Here is a 22,302-nt window from a genome sequence, read left to right as displayed (position 1 = left end):
CAATCAACATTCTCATCAGTATTTATAAATAAACTAAAACATCTTTATTTCCTCTTGGCAATAGTGATAAAGATGCCTTCTCAACTACATTTAACTGTGAAGTACTTTGTTTGCTACAAAAACAAACATACACATTGAAAATTGTTGAAAGGTTATTTGCTTAGTGACCAAGCATTTGGTGATTTTAAAAGACTCTTGAGTACATTAACTATATGTTGGTATATTCTACCATTATTTACAAGTATATAATGTGCCTGTAGTGATATTGTTTTGGGTATCTATGAATGTTTCATTGATTTCAATGCCATGACAATAAAATGGTTGCCCCAAAACAGGTGAGTTCAAGATGGACAATCAATGGTAGAAAACCAGTAACTCTTTTAACTTTATTAATATGTGTAACGTGCACGCTGTTATTGTATAGCTTAGTGTCATTATTTGAGCCCAGTGTTTAGAGATGGAAAAATAACATATAATCTAAGTCAGCACAGCTTTGCTGACTCGGCCGGAGGTAAGTGGCTTTACATCAGCTGAGCACTTGGCCCCAAATCTTGATGTAGTTTCCAGACAACAGTGATGTTAAATTGAAGTCAAGGTTAATAGCATATATTCGTAATTTACAACAAACTTTGTTACAGGACTGATACAATTATAGTGAGAATTATAACCCAGACTCTTCAGAGTCATTGTTAAATTAGAGAATATCCAAGCACATTAAGGTATTGAGAAGCAATTAGGGCATTTGAGCAATCTTAACTGTGCCCTTTAGTGAATTCACATGCAAAGTATATGACCATAAACCTTGCTCCTGGGGATAGAAGTAATTAGATTAATAATCACTGAACTGATCTGTCCCATATATTAGTGAGAGCAACAAAACCAATATTTGCTTTGACACACTGGTTCTGACATTATATAGTTCACACCTGTCAACTCCAGGGCACCATTAGACCATTGCTTTTATGACTAGTCTACTGACTTTGGCGATATGTTGGTGAATGGCCATGAAGAGTCAACCAGGTTTCAACAGCATGCAGACATCTGGCACTCATAAATGAAGGGCCACAAGGTTTTGGGAAGCCACAGTTGCTCGACAGCATTCTTATCGTTCCAGTTCTTTCAGCCCCTTAGTCACATGTTAGAATATTCAATTTGTCATACAGTCTCCTTTTCTTTAGATGATACAGTGAATAGCAAGCTCAGTCGTGTACATAAGTAATTCTTGTGCACAAGTATACCAGAATGCAAACAATCCTGAATTTAAGAATTCAAGCATTCACCTTAACTGGTTCTAAATACACATTTTATCATCAGACTAAAAATCATCAGATATCATGCGTTTTTTAATTGGTCAATTATCTTTACAATAAATATATGATGAAGCTCCAATCTTCAACAGCACTGGTATTTTCCTGTAAAGCCCTTTTATATTCAATGTGTATGAATATATATTAGTAATTCTAACATAAATGTTTTATCTATATAAGTTTATTATACCTATTGCCTATATTACCTCTGCAAGTTCTTTGGAGTTCAGGTGATGGACTTCCTGACATTTTCTTTTCTAGCTGATTCTCAGTCATACTCTCAGCTTTATGACTTCTTACTATGTATAAACATCAAACTCTTCAGAAGGAATAGGCAAGGAAGGAGATGTGGTGGGGTAGCCTTGTATGTTAAAGAGTGTTTTCATTATATAGAGCTTAATGATGGTGGTGATAGGTTTGAGTGTTCATGGGTGAGAATCAGGGGATAGGCCAACCAGGAAGATATCATGGTGAGATTATGTTATAGACCACGCAGACAGGATGAAGAGGCAGACAAAATATTCTATAAGCAGCTGGGAGAAGTCTCACAACTGCTGGCCCTTGTTAATGTAGGGGACTTCAGCTTACCGGATGTCTACTGGAAATACAGTACAGTGGACAGGAAACTGTGTAAGTGGTTCTTGAAGTGTGTAGAATATAACTTCCTGACACAGCTGGTAAGTGAGCCAACCTGGGGAGGTGCCCTGCTGGACCTGCTTTCTATGAACAGAGGAAGACTGGTGAGTGATTTGATGGTTGAAGGCCATCTTGGGCACAGGGATCACAAAATGATAAGAGTTTTTGATTCCTAGCAAAGTAAGGAGAGTGGTCTGCAGAATTATTACCTTGGACTGCTGGAAGGCAGACTTTGGCCTAACTAATCATTAGAGTTTGTTTTTAAAGTCATCTTATAATTTCTTTATAGCATGTAGCTATGTGTTGTAGTACTTCGGTCTGCTTTTTTTGAGAGGTGAAATTGTATTTATCTTCCTTAGTCTAGTGTACACATATTACAATTTTTGTTTGTTCCTGGATAGACTGAAAAAGAGTAAATACAAAATTCAATACCCAGAAATGGCACTGGAAACAAATATATACAATTACAAATGTCAGATCTGGTATGTGAAAACAAATAGTAATTTAGTTGCTTACCCTAATTGTAAGTGGGCAGGTCAGCTCAGTGTGTGTTAATTCTAATTACTTTTTCCCAAGGGGAAGTGTGTTTACATATTGCAAACCTGTAAGAACACTCTCTAGATACTACAGCATATTTGAAAGTCAAATGCATGCTAATTATTTCATGTTAAATTCAACGTGGTTGTCACTCTTATATCTTCAGCATGCCATTTAATGACCAACTGCACAGCAGATCCAGTTTTGGAAAATGCCAGAGACAGTTTCTAATGTATAAAAAATTAACAATACAAAAGTACCACTCTCTGATACAGAATACCTCTCTGACAAATTTGTATAGCTGGTCACAATTAATATTTAAAGAAATCCTAATGAAATCTAGTTTCTGGAAAACAATAATTGCATACAAACATGTTTATATTTAAAAGGTGTGGTGAAGGTGAATTTAAACAATTTTCTTGTCTATTTTTTTCAGTCATAGTGCATAGGCATAATTTTTAAAATTTTGTGATAACAGTTAATAAATTTTAAATTTTCATTTTATCTATTCTGTTTTAGTCCTTGAAACATTGTTGCAACACATAATCAGATTTTTTTTCATCTACTCTAGGAGACTGGTTTAGAGTTTTTTTATATATTACTGGGTCTTAAGATCTGGCAGTTGTCATTTTATATTGGAGTTAAGAGTTTTGAAATCAAGTGTTTTTATAAGTCCTACAGGAATATTCCTTATAGTTTACAGTAAAATACAAATTATAGAGTTTGTAAATCTTTGTATACATATGATGTGTATATGTACATATATATACATATATTAAAAACAGGTAGTAACTTATAAGCTGGAACAACTCTACTGGATCTTTATGCCTTTTCTCTCAGACCTCTGATTGTGCCTTTTGAACAAAAAGATAACAGGAAGAAGGTGTGAATTCATATAGGGCTTTACAAAGTCTTTAAATAATTTAAGAATTATTAAGAACCTCACTAGTTCTGTGATGAGTGGCAGATGGTATTGTCAATGGAACACTTCTAAAAAAGTATTAAATCTGTCTATTGGCCTCCAACATTTTGTGAGGGAGAGGGATTTAGTAATGAGTATAATTTGTACTAGATGACAAATTCCTTTTCTTTCTCTGTGCTTATGAAAGTGTACTTTAGGAAGGGGAGAAAAAGGTTATATAGAAAGGAAATAAAAACATATATGAGTTGGGTACCTTAAGCATTTAAAGGAAACAATGGATATGAAATTATAGATGTCAAAGTGTCTTGTCTATTTGCATGGAAGAATTACATCACAAATGCAGATATAGTAGTAGCACATCCTACTTTTAATATCTACTAGAAAGAGTCAGATTATTTATATATTTACATTTTTCTCCGTCTCTCAATTCCATTTTCAGAACCTTTTCTGGTTCTTATAAGTAACACCCAAGTGGTCTGGAGTTCTCTTTCTGATTTTGAAAAATTTTGAAAACATGACATCCGTGTTTGAAGGTGTGTCTTTTAAAAGTGTAGGACAGAACCATTCATTCATGGATTCATTCATACTAACAAGAATTTCAACAGTTAACAGTCAAAACAAAATGAAATCCAGCATGTAGGAGAAAGTCCTGCTTTGATACAGCTAAGCCAAGTTTTGCCATTTCCTCTTGCAGGAATAAGGCGGCTTAATGAGTGCATTCAGCCAGTCCTATCACAAAGATCACTGTCTAATTGGTGATCTAATCTGGAAGTAGAAGAGGCGCCCATGGGGAATAAGCATTAATTTATCCGCTGAGGGGATACTGAATAAGAAGATCCTTTTAGTAAAAAAGAAAATACTGTGTCCAGGTCTGAAGTGCTCAGCACAAGAAAGATGTGGACCTCTTAGAGTAGGTCCAGAGGAGGGCCATGGAGATGATCAGAGGGATGGAACTCCTTTCCTATGAGGACAGGCTGAGAGATCTGGGATTGTTCAGCATGGAGTAGAGGAGGCTCACTATAGCCTTCCAGTACCTTAAGGGGGCTTATAAAAAGGAGGGAGAGGGACTTTTTATATAGACAGATAGTGACAGGACAAGGGACAATAGTTTTAAACTGAAAGAGGGGAGGTTTAAATTAGATGTTAAGAAGAAATTCTTTACTCAGAGGGTGGTGAAGCACTGGAACAGGTAACATGGTTGTAGATGTCCTGTCACTGGAAGTGTTCAAGGAGACATGCTGGTCATGCTGTTTTTGGTGCAGCCCAGGATACAGTTGACTTTCTTGGCTGCAAGGACACATTGCCAGATAATATGGAGCTTCTTGCCAACCAACATTGCCAAGTCCTTCTCCTTGGGTCTGCTCTCAATCCATTCTCTACCCAGCCTGTATTTGTGCTCGGGATTGACATCACCCAGATGCAGGACTTTGCACTTGGCCTTGTTGAATTTCATTAGGTTCTCATGGGCCAAACTCTTAAACCTGTCCAGGTCCCTCTGGGTGGTATCCCTTCCTTGCAGTGTGTCAACTGCTCCACATCAGTGCACAGAAAAGCAAACAAAATTGCCCAAGGAATTTTCAAAGCAAAGAGCAGTATTTGGAGCAGATTTGCAGGAAAAAAAGTTAAAAGACTTGTGTTTGAAGCACAAAGTCAGATTAGTTTTAATTGCTCACTCACCCACTTTAAAGCTGTGTTTTACAGCTCTAGCCTGAGCTGAATCTTTGAGTAGTATAAAGACTCCTCACAGTAAAAAAGAACCCAGTACTTTGCAATGCAGAGGAATCACCAGCAATGTGATGCTTTTAGATGTTTTCAAGATCCATTAAAAACACACTAAATAATATCTTAAGTCAGATGTATGTAACCTCTCTGGCTACCCCGTAAATTGAAAAGACTGTGTGATTCATGTTAGGATAAAAAATCTCAAATCTTTTGAAACTGAGATTCCCTGTGTTTGCACTGTGTAAAAGATAGTGGGAATAATTTTTGAAGGAGCTGTTTGTTGAAGTTCAGGAGTTAAGCTGTTTTTGTCAAATTTCTCTCCTGCCTCCTAGCTGGTGTTGTCATTCCATTTTCAAGGTCGTAGTAGAGGTAGTCAGTTATGATACTCCTCAAAGAGTTTTGGCAGGAGATAAATAGCTGTCTCTGTTCTTTTATAGGATATTAATAGGTGAGACACTTCTCCACCTGCCAGCAAGCTGTCAATCAGAACCTGCCAATTTTAGTTGGAAAGAAGAGAATGATGTAGTGGCCTTCTATATCAATCATTGATTCGATAACGCTTCATGAAAGTTAGATCTTTGTGTCAGTTCTATTAACAAAACAAACAAACAAAAAAGAAAACTTCAAAGAACTCAAGTTATTATGTCTTGAAAATAACATTTATAGTGGAGGCTTTTGATACTTTTAGCAAAGCAGGTGTACAGTTAGAAGAATGTGGTATCTCTGTGGCATTAGAACAAGGCAGTTTGCATGAAAAGTAAATTTTGCCTGCACTGTCATAAGTATAAAGTAAATTTTTGTGGTGTTTTACCCTACTATTTGTATATTAATCTCAATTCAGTGAACTGTGTTTAAGGAATACATAAATGAAAATCCAAGGAAGTAAAAAATACATTTATAAAACAAAAATTATCTGTCTTGCAGAAATATTCTCTAATGAAAGGTCAGTGTTATATTTATGTATATATTAAATATTTAACTTATAAGTATACATCTTTTTTTTGCTTGAAGTGGTGATATTTTCAAGTGTTTTAATTGACTGAGAAGTCCCATGTTATTTGTTGCTACAAAAATGAAAAGTTCTCATATGTATGACCTTTCAAACAGCAATAAACAACTATGTGAAAATTGTATCTTTTATAAAAAATATTAATTTTTTTAATCTGTACTTCACAATACTAAGCTAATACAGGATACATGCACAAATATTTGTAAGAGAAATAAAATAATTTTGTATCCATTTTCCACAAGAAAATGTTGTAGTTTTTTTTTTTGAAGAAAGAGAATTTATTTATAAAGAAAAAATCCCTGTCAAAACCACAGTTATCAAGGGAGTAACACGGATAAAATGTTCCCATTTTGAGTTTATGTGCTGCTGTATATGCCAGTAAAAAAACATGCAACTTTTGCAAAAACGTATTCAACCAAGGAGAGAGGAAAAATGCATCATAAATATACTACATTAAAATTAATTATTTTTCTTTAAGATGAAAGTATTGATATCAGATTAATGTCTTTTACTAAAATACTTTGTTTTCAGGTTCTAAAGGTTAGGATTTTTTGTTAATTTTAAAGGAACAGTTTGTATGAGCATGTCTGTATTGTTCCTCCCTTCTTTAAAGGGTGAATGAATCAACTGCTTGAGGAAATATATAGTCTCCCTTTGATGCTGACATGAATCACAGGTATTTATCCACCCCAGACTGGCAAGGGAAAATATGATAAATAAAACTAAAAATAGACTGCAATTAGCTGTGTGCTTTAAGGTGAGATCCAGACAAGTTCTGTGGGTAGTGCTTTTGTGATTCAGCTGATATTTACAATATGCATAATGTACTGCAAATGCTGTTAGAGTATATAGCAGTAAATTTGGTTAGTACGGCACAGTTTTAAGTAAAGTTTTATAAATAATGCATAAGGAGAAGTACTTGCTTAAGCTGTGCTTTCACAGCCTGCTAGAACTAATCATAAATATCATGTTGACAGATCACACGAACAGCAAAATTTACAGAGTCTATTTATTGCACTCTTTCTATTGCATCTGTTCAGGAAATACACTGAAGACAGAGGAGACTGTTCATTACTTTGAGAAGAAAAATCTTTAATATCAGTATGTACTTCGAGGTTATGATCACATGCATACACACACAGAGCTTCAAATGAAAGGAGAGTTGGTCATATACCTTAGACCAGGATAAAGACGGAGGTCCTCATAATAGTCTAGTAGCTTCCACATGACTTTGTGAGGAAGGTAATTGTGTTTCATATAGATATGTAGTTCTCAGGATATGTTTTTGAACAGCAATTGTATTCAGGCTTTTAAATATATACTTGTAAAATGAAGGGAGGTGTTTTTTCTCTAGAAAGTACTAGATTCCTGACTTTAAACTAGTCTTCTTTCAATATATATAGTAACTAGTAATTAGGTGAATTAAGTAATTTATTTTTGCTTTCAATTCAGTATAAGAATGGCATTTTCACTGGGTATGTGTTTGTTCTGTATTACTCTGTAATCAATTACAATATTCCTTTTTCTCTTTTTTTTTTGGTGGGGGGTTTTTTTGGTTGGTTGGTTGGTTAGTTGGTTTGGTTTGAAGGGAGGCCAGGGAAGAGGGAGAGTCTTTTTTTTAACTCTACTGTCAAAAGACTTCTTTGTAGCCATTTTATTCTAAAATATACTAAGGAGTTGTGGATTTGTTTTGGTTTGTTTTCCAGGAACACCAATGCACCATTTCTTCTTGTCTTGTCTTATCTTCATGTCCACACTGCTCTGTATGCTTCAGAAAATTTCAGAGGAAAGAGCAAGCATGGCTTATATGGTGATGCAGTGGAGGAAATGGACTGGAGTGTAGGTATGTTACATGTGCTTCTAACAGCAGTCAATGGAATTCATGGAAAATTTGTGTTCATGTTCACTAAATTCTGACCAGCAATTTGGATGTCTAAAGTATATCGGTCATACTTGTCCTTTATGCTTAGAGGAAAGAAACAGTCATTTAAAAAGCACAATAATCTGAGCTCTTGTAGTATCTACTTTATGGCCAAAATTATTATGTTCTATTCTCGCCTTTAACTATAAAGGTAGTCTATAGAGCATAGACTTTAGCAGAGATGTGGTCACCTAACTGTGGACTTTTAAAGCTGAGTAGTTAAATCCAATGTCCTGAGCTCCTGGATGCCATCTGACCTGTTCAGGTTATCCTTATAAAACAATATATTAATTCAAAAAGTGACCACATGATATCTGTATAAAATTATTTTCAAATGAAGTGTCTATACTGTTCACTGTTGGCAAAACTAATTTGCTAATTATTTTAGCGAGTTCTCTGAATTATCGAAATCACTAATGTGAGGTCCATTCCTGTTTATGTAGAACAGTCAAACCAAACAGTTTGCCCTTCAGAGCTTCTCTGAGGCTGAAGAGCAATTGCTCCTTATATTTTTCAAGAGGTTTCCTATATCTCTAGATATATTGAAGTGTTTCTTTGATTCCAGAGATAATTGCCTGTGTAAACAAATAACAGTTCGTATTTGTAAATAATCATATTGTAGAATAGCAGTATTATAAGGGCTAAAGATGAGTTTACAGTCCTTCTTCCTGTGTGCCCCAAGTTGATTCTGTTCTCAGTCCAAGCCAGAGCAAATTGTCTTTCTTCAGGAAAATGTCGCTTCCTTATTAAGTTTCTATGAACAGATATTTAGTTTTGGTGCCTACATAAATTATGCCGGTATGTGCAGTTAAACATACATATTTCTTTGCACATTTTCCATCAAGAAGTCTAGTTTCAGAAGCAGTGGGCAAAAGGCAGCACAGGACATTTAGTGATTTGTAAGGTATTGACTACATTATTTACAAAAATGGGGAAAACCTTTGTGGGAAACTGTGATGTGCTGAGGAAGGGTTTTCAGTGTAGGAGATAACAGAATAATACTCTTTTGTAAATCAGGTTTTGTAAAGAGAGAGCAGCTTTCATTACAGTTGTATCAACCCTCAAACTTTATCACTATTTTCAGTGGCCACCAGCATTCGGTCAGTTGAGTACTTGTATTAGATAAAAGTATGCATGTGTTATCATTTTTATTGGCATCTGCATTGTAGTGAGCTACTGAGTGTTAGCTGGTTTTACTGTCTGCATTTGATTTTACTATTTCTTTTTCTGTTGTGCGATATTTAGCTTATCCCAGCCTATTTGGTCATGTGCTGCTACCATTACATTTTTTTGCCTCCTTGCTGCCCCAGAGAGTGTCTCCACTGTTTAAACAGCAAGCTGGAAGGCAGGACAGCTGATACTGTTTCAGGCTGTTTAGTGATGTAGAGGTGGTAACAGATTAAAACCCACTGCTCTTTTCCAGAATGACTACAGGCTCTTAGAAGATATGTCAAACTTCTGTAGGAGAGAAGCATACTATTTAAAAAGCTTGGGATAAATCAGAGATACAAATTTAGTGGTGCTAATACAGGAATTTTGAACAAACTTAGAGGAGATACATGTTTCCTCATGTACTGTCCTTTAGAGTTCATTACAAAAGCATCAGGGACAGTGGAGTTAGCTTAATCAGGAAACAGATCCTTGACTGTCATTTACTAGAATACAAGCATCAAATTTTATTTCTGCTGGGGGTCTGGCTACTTGGTTTTGCTTCTGTCTTGTAAGATTCCTGTGATGAAATATGGAAGTTTCTCCAAGAAGTAGAAAATGTGTTTAGTTCCTCTCCTGCATTATTAGCATGATGAAAAAAAAAGTTACAACTGACATTTCTGAAGGAGTCTGAAGGAATAATATAACTTTTTTTTTCAATTGAAGTGCTTATTTTTATTAACCTCCACTGAAAATTCCAGTCCTAATGCATCAACCTAGTCAGACAAAGTAAATTCATTCACTGTACTGCTGATGTCAATAACCAGTATTTTCTTGGAATGCCTCTGAAGATGCTACAGTAGAAAAGTCAAACAAAATTTTCTAGCAAAGTTGAAAAAGTGAAAACTGTAATCTTTCCAGAAAAAGTGGTTATATCATTCAGTAGGCATTAATTAGTATTTATGCATAGAAGAATGTAGCTTGCAAAAGCAATAAGAACAAAATAACCCAGGTATAACAATATACTACAAAACTTTCTAAGTGAAGACAACCCAGGATATGAAATAAAAATGAGTTTATGGAAAACTACATTATAGTACAACATCAGAAACCTTTGACCTCAGGTAGGAAAAAACCCACAACTTTAACTCAGTTCTAAAAGAAACTTACAATGTGTTTTCTGCTGACTGGGAAATGTTGTGGAAAACCCTTGTGGATGACTAAAACACACAAACAAACAAAAAAACAAACCAAAAAACCCTCCAAAGTTGCAAGCAGAAGTACGAATTAGGAATGTTAGGTACCAGTGATGAAAAAGTTATATCAAGATTGAACCATCTTGAAAAAGCAACAACCTTTCTATCAAGATGGAGAAGTCCACTCCACACTGAGAATTCTAAATACAAAACAATTCCGTTTTCATTTGTTTTGGTTTTTATTGAGAATCAATACCAAATTGGACAATAATTCAATTGTAAGACAGTCTCCATTCTAGGAGGAGAAAAACACATGAATAAAATACTTATTTGAATATTTCATATTTGTGACTTGTTAAACCACTGCTGAAGAGTATGATTACAATCCATGTCAAAAATCAAAAATACAAAGCCTCTGGATAAGCTCTGGGACCACGTATGTCTACTGCTTTTGCATACTGATATGTGTATAGCAGAATTCAATGTTGAAAGCATTCACAGTTATAATGTCACTGCATGTGACATGCCTTAGAGAATTATTCTCTGGCTAATAATGTTAATTTTCTTTCAATGTAGGCTAAGCACCTTATTAATGCTATTAATTATAATTCATATGAGAGCAGATGAAATAATCTTACTGTCTAAAAATGGAAAAAGAAATGATGAATGAATCAATGAATACAATATTATCCTCTTCTTCCTTCCTCTCTTCTTCCCTTCTTTCGTTCCTTCATTCCTGATTGAGTATAGGAAGAGAGATGGATATATTCAGAAATTGGTTTTGATGTAAATTTCATTACAGTAATTTAATCCAAAACAGATCACTGCAAAGAGTTTTGGAGCCCCCTGTAGACTTGCATGAAAGCTGTGTGAAGGCACAGTAATCCAACACCATTTTTGCAAATGGCTGTTTATTATTCTGTAGCAGAACTACATATGAGGTCTTCCTCCTTTGTACAACAATCACAACTGAAAGGCTTATATGTATAAAGGTCTCAGAAACTGTAGTCTGGAACAGACTGTAAAGTGAGAGCTTTGTCTGGAGATCTTTATTATGCGAATCCCCTGAAAGCTGAAAAAACCTAAGTGCCTCTCTGCCACGATCTTCTGACCTGTCTTAGGATCAAATTATGCCAAGAAGATACAACAATCATCTCATGTTGGTTAATTAGAAGAAAAGGTGAGGAAATAAATCCCAAAGCATCTTACATGCAACTTGTATTTGAAATACCTTAGAAGATTTTGTAAGAGTTATATATGAAGAGTGTAGCTTGGTATATCCACTGTACAAGAGGGATATGGAGCTACTGGACAGTGTCCAGCAAAGGGTTACAAGAGAGACTAGAGCATTTTTTCCTAAGAGAAAAGGCTGAGAGATCTGGGACTGGGGCTCCATTCAGTCTGGAGAAGACTGAGTATCTTATTAAGGTATATTAATTAAGAGGGACTTACTGCCCAAGGCCTGTATTGACAGGTGTAGTAGGTTTCTGTGGCTGGGTTTTGGTAGCAGGGGGGGCTAAAGGGGTGGCTTCTGTTAGAAGCTGCTAGAAGCTTCCTCTGTCCCATGGAGACAATGCCAGCCGGCTCCAGGACAAACTTCTTGCAGCTGGCCAAGGCTGAGCCAAATAGGAGTAATGGTAATGCCTCTGTGATAACATATTTAAGAACAGAAAGTTGTAGTGCAGAATGAATTCCAGCCAGGGAAGAGCGGAGTGAGAACATGGGAATAACAATGTAGACACCAAGGTCAGTGCAGAAGGAGGGGCAGGAGGTGCTCCAGGCACCGGAGCTGAGGCCCCTGCAGCCCGTGGTGCAGACCATGGTGGAGCAGCTCTGCCCCTGCAGCCCATGGAGGAACATCAAGGTGCAGAGACCCACCTGCAGCCCATGGAGGAGCCCTCGCTGGAGCAGGTGGATGCATGAAGGAGGCTGTGTCCCCGTGGGAGGCCCAAGATGGAGCAGGGTCCTGCCAGAGACCTGCAGCCCATGGAGAGGGAAGCCCACACTGGAGCAGGTTTTTCCCAGGTAGGACTGTGGGGGACCCACGCCGGTACAGCTCATTCATGAAGCACTGCACCCCATGGAGGAGTGACCCACAGGACAGCAGTTTGGGAAGAGCTGCTGCCCAAGGGATGGACTCACATTGGAGAGGTCCATCAAGGACTTTCTCTTGTGGGAGGGACCCCACGGGAGCAGGGGAAAGACTCCTCTCTCTGAGTAGCAGCAGAAACAAGTGACTGTAACCTCCATTCCCCATCCCCCTGCACGGCTCGAGGGAGAGGAGGGAGAACATGGAAGGAAGGAGGGGGGAAAGGTGTTTTTAAGGCTGTTTCATTTCTCACTCTTTGTCTCTTATCCTGTTAGTAGTAAATTTAAGTACTATCCCCACTTTGAGTCTGTTTTACCTGACCTCTCCCAGCTCTTATCTCTACTCAGGAACCCTTAGCTGTTTTTTTTTTCTCTCTCCTCTGTCCAGTTGCAGAGGGAGAGTGAAAGAGTGGCTGTAGTGGGTACCTGGTGTCTGGCCAGGGTCATCCCACTACAAGAGGACAAGGGATAGTTTTAAACTGAAAGAGGGTAGGTTTAGATTAGCTATTAGGAAGAAATTCTTTACTGTGAGGGTGGTGAAGCACTGGCACAAGTTTCCCAGAGAAGCTGTGAATGCTCCATCACTGGGAGTGTTCACGGTCAGGTTGGACAGGGCTCTGAGCAACCTGACCTAGTGAGAGATTTGGCAGGGAAGTTAGACTAGCTGATTTTCGAAGGTCCCTTCCAACCCAAACCATTTCATGATTCTCTGTTTCTATAGTGATTGACAAATTTTGAGAACACTAATGACATCTTAAGTAGATTTTCCTTACAAGGAAATATAATGCCTAACCTTTTTTTAACCAGAAGTAGTTATGTAGTTAAAACCTTAGTTATCTGAAGTAACTGAACCTTACATGAGGAATATTTATGACTTGTCAAAGCATTTGTGATACTGTGCTACACAAGCTCTCTGGGGTGATGTGGCCTATAATGAAATACAGTGAGGCAGACAAAATATAGTTCACTGAGGAAGGTCAGCTGGGGTACAATCTAGTAGGACTAACTGAAAGTCAGACCACTTTTCACACTGTTTTTCTTTGATTCCACTGTTATCATGGTGAAGGATTGTCTATAGAAACGTTATCTTCACATAATGCTTTCAAAGAGGAAGAGAAGTACAGAAGCTCTACCAAGTCTGCTCCAGACCTTTGTGAAAAACATCTAATTTATTTGTTCCATAATAAGATTTCCCAGTGTGGTTAAAGAGATTATATCAATAATATGTGCTGTGGCTCTTAATCCCTATACAGCCTATTTAGTTAAAAAACTAAATGCTTACGTGTCCTTTATCTGATGAATTTGTTCATGTTTAGATAGTTAATGTGCAACGTATGTGAACTTGAGTCCTCTGCACTGAACTTCTATTCTACTCTGGAGTGATGTGAATCAAGGGTCTTAAGTGGAAACTATTCCAATTTTACATAAACTCTTTTTATTGACCCCTGTGGCTTTTTTCACTGTTTTACTAATAGATATGCAACTGCTTTATTAATAGATGGAAAGAATGCTTTCAGAAACAAAACAAAAGCTACTTTGGAAAATTGTAAAATATTTAGAAGACAGAAAACTTAATTATGCCCACACGACTTTTAGTAAAATTCTTGCTCTGATGAAGGTATCATAGCCTAAAACATTCACAGAACAAAAAGAAGTATTTTCTTTCTCATTTTAAAGTAATTATTTTAAACTTACAAGCCTTTAAGGTCTCAAAGTTAAACTGTTATTTTTAATTACAAAATAATTAAAATTTAATGTTAGTATTTATTTCAAGTTACTCTGGCCTGAACTTGGATTCTTAGATGTTGGGTTTCTTGTTTTTTGTTTTTTGTTTTTTTTTTTAATGTTCTTTCCTATATTGAACAGTAACTATATTCCTTCTGGAAAACAGCATAGTATTGGTAAGTTTCATCTGAAATCAATAATCTTCTTTTATATATAATTGTTAGTGGTTGTTATTTTGAATTCTTACAACTTTACAGTGTTTGTATGCTTTGAACCTCTATTTAGAATCCTATTCTATTAGGAGCAATCTAACAATGTACCACAAATCTTTTGAGAATTCTGAATTATGCTAAAAATCAAAATAATCATTAATAAAAATATGAATGGGGAAAAGATTAAATTCCTAATGCTTTGCAAAAAAAATGAATGAGCTATCCTTAAGTCTGGGTTTTTTTCAGGAAAAAACCGTGTACAGAGAGATAAACCTAATTTATCATAGCTTTTCACCTGATGTAGTCACTTGTAACAGTGCAACATCAATTTCAAAGATAAGCAAAGCAGAATGTAATGCCACATGATCAGAAGTGGCAGATAAGCATTGATCTTATCCAGCTGTTATGAATGTGACATAAAGTTGGCTGAGCCTGAAAACTTATGGATAGAATTAAAAATCTGGGGAGTGATGTGTGATGCTGATGGTACATTTCTTGACCTTGTTTTTTATGAATTTATCATGGTATACATCTCAAATCTATAAGGTTTAATATTAAACTGGTTTTGTTATCATGAAAGATATTAATCTCTGAGGAAGAACGTATTCAGCCAATACAGGTACTCTGTGACTAGGACAGAATTTTCCCACCCTTTTCTGCCATTCTGCTCTTATCCTAACATAAGAGACTCTTTCTTTGCTAAGACAGTAGTTAAGCTGTTCAAGCACATTCATTCTTTAAGTCAGATCTGAGAAAATTGTCAGTATGGGTGCAGATTAAAGACATTTGTGGTTCTGCCTTTTATAATGTGGATGCTTTCCAGTTACAATCTGTTCTAAAACCCAAACCCATTTCATATGTCACTAAGCAGCAATGACTTTCACTGACTATGGAATGGGACCAAATTTAAGAGGTGACTAAGTGATGAAAGACTCCCATTTCTGCTATGATAAGCCTCCTGAGCTACCTAATCCTCCTTAAGTACAGTTTACTTTTTCTATATTACATCCTTGTACACAGCAAAACTCCTTCTCAGAACATTATTTACAAGACTACAAGGCACATCTTAAGCAGCCATTTCTATAACATTTTTTTAATTAGTCAAGTTTAAATAATGTCTTAGTAAAGCATACTCAGTGATGGAAAAATTCAGTGTAATGCAGCTTGTCGTAGTAGTGCTGTGTTGTTCAAAATTTTCTACCAGCTGCTGAACAGATTTCATTTGCATCTAATATTGCAGGAATCAAATTCTCAGCACAAAATATGTCATTGCATAGTACATTTTACTTTACAAAAATGTAATCATGTAACTTTCAAAATTTTAAAAGCTTTCTATTAGTTATGAAACTCTTAAAATTTAGTCTAATACAAAACAGTGAAATGACATCTAACATTGTGATCAAAATGCTGTAATCAGTGAAAAAAAATAGCATTACTCTTGAGACAAGCTACTTTCCATTAGTAAGAGAAAGCTCAAAGCTTATTTTAGATAAACTAGAGATGAGAGAGAATCCCTAGGACTCTCCAAGCAATGAGTATAGGAAGTTTTCTAATGAAATGTGCTACCAACCTTTTCTTTAACATTTGCCTCTGAATTTTACATATAAATGGTATGGCTGGATTTTACTCATTGCTTAAGGTGACTGGGGAAAGCCATTATCAGTGGGATTAAGGACACAGCAAAGATTTAAGCCAAAACTGATCTACAGGAGTACAGTGATTTCTATGTATACTTGATAAAGGTTGAAACTAGGAAACAGAACAGGGCTAACTTTATGTAAATTGTGGATAATCTCCAAAATACAGATTGGAAAAACAGTTTAAAGGAAGCCAATAAAGATTTTGCTCGTGGAGTGCCTCTGCATAGCAACCTTTTTAGCACAGATACTGTGAAGCTGGTAAGAGAAATTACATTTGCCCTGTTCCAGAGAAATTACAGGAATTTAGTAAGTCAATCACCCAGAACAAGAGATCAGGGTGATAAGACTTAGCTTGCTTTGGCAGAAGTGTCCCTTTTGTCAAACTTTAACCTTTAGTACTGACTTAGGAACATGATTTTGCCATACTTTTTCTTCCATAGTTGGACACTGAAAGCATATCTGTGTAGGTATTTATAGAGCTTGTAATCATGGTTTTATAAAAGGTGCAACTGAGCTAGGAGCTATGTTGCTGGTAGAAGTTGCATCTCCATGAAAGAAGGCTAAACATGAAACCAAGGAGCAGAGAAACTAAAAATGTCAAGGATTTTTAATCTGGGTGTTTAAACCTTCTGATCCACACATTTTCCTTGGACCTCCAGATAGTTTTGTAGTGTATTACCCAGTACCTGAACATATCTGATACAGCCCATAAATTCATACAAACATGCAGAAGGCACAAATGAACATTGTAAGGCTATGAAGTCAAGTACTCAAAGATAGAAAAAAATCAATCTTCCTGTGCTGGTGTCTTATTGTAGTTCTTTAAGCATATGTTTACATGCCATTTCTTTTCCTGTTGGAAGCCTGTCTCCTCATCACAGAGTGCCTTCTTAATCAGCAGCTTCTCAACGGTAGGTGTATTCCTCATTGTTAAATATGAATTCTCATGTTTTATTTAACACATGCCATTGAACTTCTGTTTTGAAGACAGTTTTCTTTGACATCTCTCATCTTTTCTGTGTCAGTACTTTGCTAGAGTGTATAATGGATTCTCAAATAAGCATTTTCACAAAGTCTTTTTATGTAGGGGAATCTCATTAATCTGTTTCCCAGAAGAAAACCCAAGGCACAGAAATGATATCACCTACAGAGATATAACTTTGTTGCCAGTCACTCACTAATCCAGCTCTGGATCTATAGTAAAGCATTAGGACTTTAATTCAGCTGGCATGGGAATTGGGAAGGGTGGAAGATAAGCCAGGTCTTGATCCATGTTGGAGGTTGGAAATGGTTAGAATGTGCACATGGACTCAGGGACTCAGGTTTTCTTCTGGTCTTGGGGGTTAAGTGATTTTTTTTTAAGCATAATTAAATATCTTCACCACTATATGAACTATAATGATGTGAACAGTTTCTATGATGACTTAGGAAGTGTCTTCCAACCTTTTACCATGTCTTCATAGCTGCATATCAATTAGCTGTAGTAAAAGAACTAAAACTGACCACATACATTTCAGTTTCAGCGATGATACTGAGAATCCTAGAGATTCTTTTAAAATAATCCTTGCTGTTTATTGGAGAGAAACATGAAGCTTTTTCATGCTTCTTTTGAAATGTATGTGAATTGTTTTGAGACCATACTGTTTAAAAAAAGGAGAACTAATTCTGAGTGAAAATAGTAATCATACAATAAAGCTCATGGCAATATTGATTCTGTATTGTTCATCAACAGACTAGTTCCTATTAGTGAATTTCCATGCAGAAATTTCACACTGCTGACTCACAAGGCTCAAATTCCAGGTGGTAATAAGCTCTTATTGATGAGGTTGGTAGAACTGACTTTTTATTGACTATGGCTGGGAATTTTTCAGTGGTACATTTAACTGCTAAAACAATCACACTCTATAATAGGCAGGCTGGTAATACTACTGAAGATCATTATTCTTCTGAAAAACAGTTGTTTATATTGGATTAAAGAAAGCTTTTTATTACTTTTTGTATAATAATGAGATAAATAATGAAATTTTTAAAGCTAGGGAAAGCACTAGAGTAATGATGCTGTGACTAGTGAAAGGCAGTCTGGTAAAGTGATACTTTTGTTCTTCAGCTTTTTTCCTCGCTACTTCATTGTAAAAGAAGGTATTTATATTTCAATTTATGGTGCTGTTTAAGAAAAACTGATACCGAATCTTTATTTCGCTTTCCTACAATTATTTTTCAGTGTTACTATTGGGGGGAAGGGGTATTTGTGTATTTATTTCAGTTAGTGTATTTGGGGTATTTTTTACTGGTTTGAATGTTCTCTTTTTAGTTTTGCTTTCTTTTGGCTGTGTATACACACTTCTATTTTTAAATCATTCTCTTTCCCTACCCATCCATGGAATTTTCTTTATAACATTGTCTCATGAGGAGTACATTGCAGTAACCCTGAGAACACCGAGCTGATTTTATGTTACAGTAGTGTGTTCAATATCCAAAGGAACACCTGACCCCTAAGGGCTGAGTTACTTGTTTGGGATAATGAAAGAAAGACTGCAGGATAATCAAATCCCTACCTTAGATCAGCATGAAGTTATATTCCACAGCTTCAGTGGATCTTGCAGCTTTTTGATACTACAAGATGGGAGGCAGAGCATTCTTCTCTCCCTTACCTCCTTTTTCCTAACCAGCTTCCAGGGAAAACAGAGAAAGAGGAGAAACATCTTCCTTTTTCAGCAAGCACCATTTTAGCAAGCTACTGGATGGACTCATCTAGAATGTCACACTTACTTTACCTAAAAGTAAGTGTGAATAACTTGCCCTTAGTTCCTTCAGTTTACGTGTTTTTATAGTACAGCTGCCATTTTGCTGTTCTGAGGATAAAGGATTTTTGGCTCTTTAGGCTCTTGTATCTCACTGTGGATGAGATGGTTATGGATTAGAAAGCAAGTTTACTTTCCTTGCTGAATCAGACTAGAGTTTAAAAACAAAGCAGGCAAACACGAAATAATACAAATGTAAATGTGCTTTAATCTTAAAGAATGGTCTAGCCCAGAAAAATAGTATGAATTTTGTCTTCCTGCAAATCCAAAGATAACAATGCAAGATGTTTGAGATAAATTAACAGCTCAGTATAAACATTTCTGTCAAAATCAAGGAAGATACTAGTTTTGGTAATATGAAAAGAATAGCCAATGTATAGTATATGGCTGTGTCAAAGGTATAAAATGCTTTTATATGCTTTATATGCTTCTAATCCAGAGTAGAGTTGATTTTGACATCACAAAATCACAGAGCACACATTAAGCAAGTAATGAATTTATTTACAATTCAAACACATATAATTTATCCTTTCATTTTGGTGAATGAAAAATTTGACTTGAGCCAACAGTGTGAGTTTTCAGCCCAGAAAGCCAACAGTGTCCTGGGCTGCATCTAAAGCAGCATGGCTAGCAGGTTGAGGAAGGTGATTCTGCTCCTCTGCTCTGCTCTTGTGAGACCCCACCTGGAGTACTGCATCCAGCTCTGTGGTCCCCTGCACTGGAAAGATGTGGGTCTGTTAAGGCAGGCCCAGAGGAGGTCCATGAATTTAATCAGAGGGGCGGAGTCTCCTGTGAAGGCAGACTGAAAGAGCTGGGCATGTTCAGCCTAGAGAAAAGGAGGCTCCAGGGAAACCTTATTACATCTATCAATGTATAAAGGGGAATAAATTATGAGAAAGACTGGAGAAAGACTTACCACCTCTGTAGTGACAGGACAAGGGTCAAAAGTTTTAAACTGCAAAAATGTAGATTTAGACTGGACATTGGGAAGAAATTTTTGACAATAAGGGCGGTCAAACGCTGCAACAGATTGCCCAGAGAAGTTATGGATGCTGCATTGTTGGAAGTGTTCACATACAGGCACTGTGCAATCTGATCTAGTGACAGATGTCCCCTCCCATGGCCGGGGAGTTGGACTGGATGATCTTTGAAGGTCCCTTCCAAACCAGCTTCAGGACAGATTGAAACCTAATGTAAGCAGCACATCCTACAGAACAAGGTTTGAACATCTTAACAGGATGTTATGAACAAAGTGCTGCTATGATGGCTTTTTTACTAGCATTTTTTTAATAAGGCAAAAAATTGGCAGTTGTCCTTAAAAATATCCCTAAAACATTTCTATGGGACATATCCTAAAAATTCTTGCCAATTTAGGGCTCAGGTAGTCAAGCTCCATATTCCAAATTTCTCAGTCCATTCACATATCAACTTTTGTGTTGATTCTGCTGTAGTTTGCCAACTAGTTGTGCAACAACCCCAGGTGCTGCTCATAAAAAATAGATGGTTGAGTTACAGAGAGCTTTAAGGACTTTCTTGGCGAAAAATACTGGACCATAATATCACATTTCCCTCTCAGAATGTAAACTGATTTTTCATGTAACATTTAATTACTTTCCTTGTTCTATATCAATTTTAGTAATACATGGTAAAAGAATAAAAAATAATTGTTTTAAATAGGAGACACTGGTATGTGAAATTTATCATCAGGAATTGTATGCAAATAGTCTGTCCTACTGTTACCGTATTTATTTGTTGAATCTTGATAACAATACAATCAGTTCCTGAGTATAGATAGACGTGCTTTTCTGGTGCTTTCTAGAGCAGAAATCTATTTGCTGGATTGTGCTTACTTCTCTTTGTATGTGATACTGAAACACCAGTCTGTTATGGAGCTATTCATGTGAAATGTGGAGATTCCAAACCTTTCCTGTTCAAAGATGTCTCCTTATATTCCTAGATTTGATCTTACAGGTTCAGAAATAACTAGTCTTTAGAAAAACACATTAGTAGGGAGGACTAACCTATACCTACCTCTCTATCCATAGGAACAGTGCTGTTCCCATAAGTAAGAAATGTGCCGGTTGTGGCCTTCAAGAGGTTATTTGCCATCTGTGCTCTGGGGAGTTTAGCTTGGCAATATCTCCTCTCTTCTCCAAATAGTATCTATTTACAGTTAGACTAATTTGTTCCTTGTATCTATGTTAATATTTCAGCTGATTTGTGGTGTTCCTGTGTGAATGATCCTTCCTCATCTCAAATTTAGCCCTCAAATTTATCCTAAACACCAATCTCCCTGTGACCCTTGTATGTAAGGTAGGGCTCTTCCAGAAATCTCTCTTGCCTTCACATGGGGAAAACTTATAGGTACATTTTTGTAACTCCCCATTACAAACAAAATGACACATAGCATTCATAGTATTGAACCTTTGTAAACTCAGATTAATTAGTAATTTCACGTCACATATTCACTTTATTGCTTTATTGTTATATCAATGAAAATTAGAGAAAAAGCAAAGAAATGACCCTAATGATCTCAGGGGCCCCCATAGTCTCATGCCTCCACCATATCTTGAGGGTATCAAATACATCTTGACCTAAGCAGAGACCTCAAGTATTTCCAAACCAATTTAAATGACAATGATATATTTCTCTTTCCAGGCCTCAGACCAGAAAAGGTCAGATTGTTTTTAACTTGTAGACATCTGCTGTGCTACTGAATACTACTCTGAGACTTCAGCAAAAACTTTTTCTTGAATAGGCTGGGAATATTTTTTCAAGAGCACTTAGATGAATTAAGGTATCGAAGTCCCATTTCATAAGATAGTGAGTAATCTTTTGAGCTAGTAATCTGTGATCAATGAGGATGACCTGAAAAATTATTTGCCTTTCCTTTAGAAAGTATCCTCTGGAGTTTAAATCACTGTATACTGTCATATTTAACACATATACATATACCAGGAAAAAAAGCTGAATCAAAGATTTGTGGCCCTGAATTTATTTGTTCACTTTTTCTAAGTTCAGAATGTCATCTAGAGAGAACAGAGTGAAGTCTACATTCATTAATGGAAAATTCCCTTGAGGTCAATTTTCACAGTCAGATTTGTTTTTTTGGTTGGTATTAACAGTGTCTGTACAGAGATTCATTCACAGGTAGTGTGGTTTGGATATGGTGATTTCTCAGTAGGCTTTGAGGGTCTGGTAGCACTTGGGCACAAAAGCCACTGAGTTTCCCAGAAGCAATTAGAGAAGTAGGTGAGTTAACAAATGTTCATGGTGATGGTCCTGTCAAGGGGAAAAAAAGATGTCTTGCATATTGGGGTTGAGTTAATGCACAGCTACTTTCATGTTAGATTAGATTTACACAATTAAAATCAGAAAGCCCAACAATGAAAATTATTAAGATTTTATGAGGAAAATTAATTTGATGTTGATAAAAC

At 36.3% G+C, this 22,302-nt stretch overlaps 1 protein-coding gene across 4 annotated transcripts in view; it reads left to right on the top strand.

The window, feature by feature from the left end:
* Nucleotides 1-22,302, top strand: part of STS (steroid sulfatase) — a 105,391-nt gene that overhangs the window by 36,990 nt on the left and 46,099 nt on the right. For all 4 annotated transcript variants that reach the window (XM_027639416.1, XM_027639394.1, XM_027639399.1 and 1 more), the window contains one exon: nucleotides 7,840-7,976. In XM_027639416.1, the coding sequence (XP_027495217.1) occupies nucleotides 7,840-7,976 (137 nt within the window). The remainder of the gene's footprint in view (nucleotides 1-7,839; nucleotides 7,977-22,302) is intronic.

This window comes from Corapipo altera, unplaced genomic scaffold, assembly GCF_003945725.1.
Source record: "Corapipo altera isolate COAL_440 unplaced genomic scaffold, ASM394572v1 0, whole genome shotgun sequence".
Taxonomy (NCBI): Eukaryota; Metazoa; Chordata; class Aves; order Passeriformes; family Pipridae; genus Corapipo; species Corapipo altera.
This window is presented reverse-complemented; position numbering and strand designations above follow the sequence as displayed.